Source organism: Acanthisitta chloris, unplaced genomic scaffold (genome assembly GCF_000695815.1).
Source record: "Acanthisitta chloris isolate BGI_N310 unplaced genomic scaffold, ASM69581v1 scaffold22939, whole genome shotgun sequence".
NCBI lineage: Eukaryota > Metazoa > Chordata > Aves > Passeriformes > Acanthisittidae > Acanthisitta > Acanthisitta chloris.
In genome coordinates this window covers 11335-18472 of record NW_008691129.1, presented here as the reverse complement: position 1 = coordinate 18472, position 7138 = coordinate 11335, and the positions used below count along the sequence as shown (strand labels likewise).

Below are 7138 nucleotides of genomic sequence, written 5' to 3'. Positions count from 1 at the left end.
GTTCATACACACAGAGAAGGACAGACAGACATGCAGAGGAGGGACATTAGTGCCATGGCATTTCAGATAGGTAATAAACTGAATTTCAATGAGTGATGTATGTTTCAATATAACTTACAGAATGTTAAAACATTAGGAAATATATTTTTCAGATTAACAGATCTCAGGTTTTTTTTCCTCGGCTTTTTTCTGCTTTAGAGTTATATTTTCTTTTTATCCAAACTTCTGCTTTGAGTGTTCCATTGTTTAATGAATCCTGAAGTGAGCAGCCACAGGCTCCTGTGTGCTCACAGCGCATCACCTCTGTCTTCACTGGGAGAAAGAGTAACATCTGTGCTCTCCTCTGTTTCTGTTTCAGGTGATCGGAGCCCTCGTCCTCACCGTTGGGATTTATGCAGAAATTGAAAGACAAAAGTACAAAACTCTAGAAAGTGCCTTCCTAGCCCCAGCAATTATTCTGATACTTCTGGGCATTATCATGTTCCTGGTATCCTTTGTGGGTGTGCTGGCTTCTCTGAGAGACAATTTATGCCTTCTGCAAGCAGTAAGTGTTGGGGTTTTTACTCCTGATTTTTAAGGCTGAGTGCTTTTGCTTTTCAGTGTGTGCTGAATTCAAACCCATAACTATGTCTGCTTTGAAAAATGTTTCAATGAAGTTGCTTTTTTTTATTTTGGTGAACTCTGAAGCTGCTTTGCGGCAGTGATCCCTTAGCTGCGCTCCCTCAGGGAGCAGCAGCATTCCATCTCATCAAGAGTGGCACAGGCTCAGCACTGAAAACCAACCTTCCAGTAGCTAAGGGCCTTCTGGGAAACAGCCAGGAACGTGAATTATTATCAGCCAGTGTGGATCTGGTGGAAATTCAGCTATTGCCATACCATTTGATGTTGGCTTCTCATTTCAACGTGAGGAAGCCACTTGAGAAAGGAGCCCTGGCTCAGGCTGATGTCCAGTGAGCTGGTGGTAGCTGGAATCTGTCTGTCTCCCCCTGAGAAGTGGAATATAGGCAAGAGATGTAGAAATGAGTGTTACAAGGATAGCTGTGTGGCTTGGGGCTTTGGGAGAAGGCCCAGAGGGAGAAGTGAAAGGAACAAGGTTTTGTCTCCTGTGCCTCTAAAGGGTAAATGTCAGGGAAATTCCTGACTAATGCTGTGGTTGCAGATGGAAGTTGCACATATGACTAATTAAACATAAAGCGTGAAAACATTGTTTTCACCTTTGTAGAATCATAGATAGTTTGGATTGGAAGGGACCTTTTAAAGGCCATCTAGTCCAACCCCCTTGCGGTGAGCGGGGACACCTCCCACCAGACCACGTTGCTCAAAACCCCATCCAGCCTGGCCTTCTCATGTCAGTTTGGTCTAATGAAGTGCTGAATATGTGGTCTGTTATGGAGGACAAAGCCAGAAGTAGCTGTGGATTTTGAAGTTGTGCTGGAATTTTACGGAGAGCCTGTCCTTAATCTTCATTCACACTGAGCGTGATGGCGTGTCCTCTGATGCCAAGGACATTTTCTCTTCCTGTTCTGGTAGCAAACCCAGGTGGGTATTTAACAAAGCAAGTCCCTGGTGCCTGCTTCTCTGGCTGGCTGCAGATTTAGCAGGAGAAGAGATACTTGGAGAATTCATTATACTGATACTGCATATTGAGCACACAGAAATTAAATCAGTTTTCAGGGGGACCATTAGGGATTATTTTCAGATGAGGGATCATAAACCTTTGCTCCTGATGAAGTTTGTTGTTAAGCAGCAGACCTAAGTTCTCATAACAGCCATCTTTTATGCCTGAAGAACCCTTTGGGGTGGAAGAACATTTGAAGCACTGGCACGTTGCAGCTGTCTCACGGTGCTGTGGATTTCTTGTAGTATACATACTCTGCATGGGCTTTGACGCGCAGCCTCGGCCGCACACCTGGTCTTGTGAGTGTGTGCATATCCACGTGCGTCTAGATAAACGTGTGGAGCAACACACCGAAAGGTGTCAAGCCCAGAATTCTGCTTGGATTTAGCCCTGGCAATTTAGAAGGTGGTTTGGAATATCAGTGCTGTGAGTTTAAAGCTAACAGGTAAGTACTGGTTTTGTAGGGAAGCATAAAGACGTGAAGTTTGATGTGGTTTGTAATGGTCCATCAGGGTGCTTCTCTGAGATGCTGTTGTGGAGAGGAGTATCTTGGTATGATAAATACATCTCATGGTTTTGAGTCCATTCAAAGCAGAAAAACAATGTGTTTGCCAGTTGGGCAAAACCCAGAATAACTCAAGTGAACAAATCTCAGTAACTCAAGTGAAGAAAAATGCTTTCTTGTGACATGAACAGCTTTATAAGAGCAAAACCATAATTTTTTATCTTCCTTTAAAATGCCATCTTGTGTGCTGAAAGCCAAGTCTGTTGTCAGTTGAGTGTTGCAGACTAAAGGGCATTAATTGAAAAAATGATTTGGGTTTGTTCTGTCTAATGACTCACATGGACTTGTTTTTGTGCAGTTCATGTATATCCTCGGTATCTGTCTGCTGATTGAGCTGACGGGTGGAGTGGTGGCCCTGATCTTCAGAAACCAGGTGAGCTGCCTGTGTTCAGGTGTTGGTCATGGAGAACATGACTTATGGTCCATGGTGTTACAGTGGTGCGAAAGGAAAGGTGTTAAAATTGTCACCTGAGCGCTAATTGATGGAGGGCTAAATACAGGCCCAGGCTCTTCGGGGTCTTTAAGGTTCAGGAATGGTGGGATTTGCCACCTGTTCTAGAGGTGAATTCCAAATTAAAGAAGCTGGAGGAAGTCTGGTAACTAAGAATGTGCAACACAGGCAAAGTGAGTTTCCAGCTCTTCGTGTGTTACAAAGTGCTTTCTTCTGTTTTGCTGTCCAGGTCTCAGGTTGCTGAAGTTTCCAGCTGCATTTGTGGAATGTTTTGTTTTTTAGTGGCCAAAATGTTTTACCTTACCCAAAGGATAGCTCTTCCCCGTCCCTGTCCATAACCTACATAACTGATTTCTGTAGGAGACCTCATTATTTATAAACATACCATGTCGGTATTAAAACCTTGATTCTTCTTTTAAACAGAAAGGAGCAGACTATTTTTTTTCACAGAATCACAGAATAATCAGTTGGAAGGGACCCTTGAGGATCCTCTGGGGAGCTGTTCCAGTGCCCAAACACCTCTGGGGGAAGAACCATTTTCTGATCTCCAGGCTAACCCTCTCCTGATGCAACTTCTAACCATTTCCTCAAAACATAAATGTGTTCACCATGGAAAGTACTAGATTTCTATGCTTTGATGTTTTTATTTTTCTAACGTGGCAAAATATAAGCATGAAAAGGAGATGCTGAATAATAAGAGCTCTTCTCTCCCCACCCCAGTCCTACCAAGCTCATTTTCACATAAAGTAGCTATACATGTTGTGCTATATATGATGTCAAAAAAAATAGCTGGAAGAAATATTTTAAAGAAAAATCACTGTTTGTTATTTTGAAGTAGTATTATGTTCTCCCTGGCTAGTGTTTTCTTCTTGCTCCATGCTGGACCAAAGCAGGCCAGCTATGATAGGGACTGGTTTCTTTCCTTGGTTTTTGAGGTTACCGAAGAAGTTCAGGTTAGTGTGGGGAGGAGAAGGAAGTATTTATAAAAGCTGAGGGTAGTAGCCTCTGTTTAAGTGCTGTGTGTTTTGTATGTCTCATTGATTTCTCCCATTTCTTTCTCTACCTCCTTCTCAAATCTGTCAAGTCTAAATGAGTTTCTTGGCCAGTTAAGATGGTCCTAAAATACATGGAAGGTGGTGACAGAGTCAGCTCTTATTGCTTGGGATTCGGTGCAGACCACAGTGACAAACCTACTGCCCAAACCCACCTTTCTGTCACTGGAAAAGTGGTGAGGATCCCCAGTGCCCACTGGGAGGGGATCCTGCCTGGGGATATGGGGCTGTCTCTGGGAGGTGCCTAGAGAGCCTCAGAGGAGAGAGGTGTTGCACTGTTGGCAGTTCTTAGCACAAACCCAGGTTAAGGCTGCTTCCTTAGGAGATAACAGATGGTTGGTCCCTGCAGAACTGTGCTAAGATTTGCTTGTAACCAGTGTTTGTTCCTCTTTTTTAAAAATAGCCTTTTCTTTTGTCTTGTCAGTTAGACCTGTCACTTTAACCTGCTCTTCTGATTTTGCTTCAGTATGTGTGACCCATGAATCTTGTTTTCCTTTTGCCTTTTAGACAATCAAATTTTTGAACGATAACATTAGAAGAGGAATTCAGAATTACTATGATGATTTAGACTTCAAGAACATCATGGATTCTGTTCAAAAGCAGGTTTGGTTGTGTTTTCTCTTGGGACTAATTTGGCACAGGGTGTGGTTGGTCCTTGGCACCAGCTTTGAGTTTTCCCAGTGATTTGTTTAGTTCTGATTGACAGGGGAGTGAGGTCTCGTGTGTTGTCTGTTACATCTTCGCTGAGGTCAGGGCTCCTCAGCATCCCAGCTGGCAGATAAAACCCTCTAAACTGCTGCAAGAGGTGGGGGGAAAAATGCAGCGTTTGCCTTGGCCGATGCGATTCAGCTGCTCCAGGGCAGGTCCTACAAACATGCAGGCTTAGAGAGGCCCCACAGCCAGACTCAATCCCACCCAGGTCCTTGCACTCAGCATTTCTGCTGGCCAGTCTGGGAGATTCGGAGATATCTCGTTAACAGCAGACACTGGACAAGAAGAACCGAGGGGGAATCCGGGCCGTTGTGTTGTCACTCAGGGGCACACAGTGAGCTTCTCTAACGAGCTGGTTATTCGAAGGAGGTGCCCGGGGAGGCATCTATACCTGTCCTTAAAATTCAGGAATTGTGTGGGTCTCAGCTGAGCATTACTTAATGGCACATGGAGTTGACTCACAGCCTGTTTTTAAAAAGACTGGTTTGTTGAAATATTTATTGGGTTATTGAGGAGCTCTGCCATGCAATTCAGAGACTATGGACGAAGCAGAAAATGTTCAGAGATGTGATGTCAGGGCCCGTGTGATGTCTGTGACTATGCCAAGTAATGATTTTTTAAAAACTCCCTTAGGAAGTGATGCATACATCGTTATGGAGATGGCAGCCTGCTTTGAAAAACAGTTAGCATGGAAAGTCTGTCACAAGCAAACCATACTGAGGAAGTTTTGTCATTAGATGTCATCATGCTTTAAAGCTTCCATGCACTGCCCAAAACTATGGATACCTACAGCAAATACACACTTTAGTGATTAAATAAACTGCTCCTTTTCCCACTGTTTAAATTATAAAGTGAATATTTGTGTAAAGTCAGTGTAGACTTGCAGTATTTGTTTGCCAGATTTTAGTTCTTCTACATTACACTCAAGATGTTTGGATGAGCTTAATTTATGCATTGCATCAAGGCTTTTGTCCTTTAGAGCCATTTAGAAACGTAGTCACAATCCTTAAAAAAATTGCAGAGTCTGTTGCAGGTCAAGATGTGAATGTGAATACGTTACTTAATGAAATCCAGACCTGGAATGATTTCTCAGCTCGGAAAAGGAGGGAGGCAGAACTAACTGCCAAGCACTTAGCTCTGGCGCCTTGGGTAACAGCTTGATGAGTGGCAGAGCAATGCTGCCTGTACCTTTATCTCTTTTAAATTGTATCTATCATGCACATCCATACATGCCTTGCTGACAAAGTGACAGAATTGTTGGGTAGCTCAGGGCTTTTATGATTGTTTTATTCTCACTTTGTTTTTTACTTACTCAAGGAATTTAAGATATTTTTTTTTCTTTTACCTTTTAGAATAATAGAATCATTTGGGTTGGAAAAGTCCTCTAAGGTCATCACATTTTTGTGCAATTTTTTTCCAGTTTAAGTGCTGTGGTGGGGAAGATTACAAAGACTGGTCCCAGAATGTATACCACAACTGTGCGGCGCCGGGACCTCTGGCCTGCGGGGTGCCCTACACTTGCTGCATCAGAAACAAAGTAAGTCCTGGCATCTCAGCATCAGCTAGTACTTTGGGAAGTCTGGGGGAAGAAGTGAAGGAAAACGGGTGCTTCCTTCCCCAGTGGATTTGTGGGTCTTCACAGCTTGAAAAGGAAAAAATAATGGGTTAGCTGTGCTGACTCTGGTCCATCTGACTGATGGACCTTGCAGCCTAAGAATGGATTTTGGGATCTCCTCTAATCTCATGGCTTGCCTGAACCAAGGCTGCTGAAAATTCAGTTTTGCTGGTGTTTTCACCAGGTATGCCACTCCTGCTCTGCCGGGAAGCCTGTTTGCTTCCACGGGTGGGGGTTGGAGTGATGTGCACTAGCTGCTGTGGGAATGAAAAACCAAACAGAATGACCTTGTCATACATCTTATTTGCATTGTGAGGGAGGGTGTTCAGGGGAGGGCATTCAGCCCAGAGCAGCTGTGGCTGCCCTGTCCCTATAAGTATTCCAGGCCAGGTCGGATGGGACTGGGAGCTTGGTCTTGTGGAAGCTGTCCCCTCCCATGGCAGTGGTTGGAACTAGATGGTCCCAAAGGTCCCTTCCAACCCAAACCATTCTAGGATTCTGTGATTCTGTATTAATAACGCAGAGTTTGTTCTGTCTTATTTTCCTCATTTGTGTATTCTCACTTTCTTCCCCATCCTTGGCTGTGTTTGCTGCTTACTTTGGTGCCAGTGGGCTTTACATTGGCTGGTTTGTAGGTGAAGGACAGGATTTTCAAGTCAGCTTTGCCAGGCCTGGTAGAACTTTGGAACCCATGGAAAATATTGCAAGGCTGCAGAAAATGCATTACTAATCTGGCAAATGCAAGCACTTGGTCTTTTTAAGTATATGATTTTTATATTCATATGATACATTAAATTATATTGTAATGAATTTAGTCTTGTGAAAGGTTCGTGTAAGCATTCGTAGTATTGGGCATTGTTTGAGGTGTGGCTGTTTCTGAGCTTCAGTTTGTCATTGCGCTGGCACGAAGGCTGTGCTCACCTGGCTTTTCTTAACAAGATGTGAAGTTACTGAGGCTCTGAAATGGAACCCTGCAGTTCGTTCTGTGGAAGCAACTGTGGCATACAGCCCTGTCGTAGCTCACTGTGGGTGCTGGTGCCACGCTGGGTTTGTTGGACAGATACTTTTCAAATGTGTCGTGACACACTGACAGTGCTGATTTCTGTAGAGTTGTGTAAAGCTGTAG

At 43.8% G+C, this 7138-nt stretch overlaps 1 protein-coding gene across 1 annotated transcript in view; it reads left to right on the top strand.

Annotated features, from left to right (window-relative positions):
• Window positions 1–358: 358 nt before the first annotated feature.
• Window positions 359–7138, top strand: part of TSPAN15 (tetraspanin 15) — a gene marked incomplete at its 5' end in the record, with an annotated part of 8813 nt that continues 2033 nt past the window's right edge. The window contains 4 exons of the mRNA XM_009082134.1: window positions 359–544; window positions 2482–2556; window positions 4194–4289; window positions 5818–5934. Of these exons, the coding sequence (XP_009080382.1) occupies window positions 359–544; window positions 2482–2556; window positions 4194–4289; window positions 5818–5934 (474 nt within the window). The remainder of the gene's footprint in view (window positions 545–2481; window positions 2557–4193; window positions 4290–5817; window positions 5935–7138) is intronic.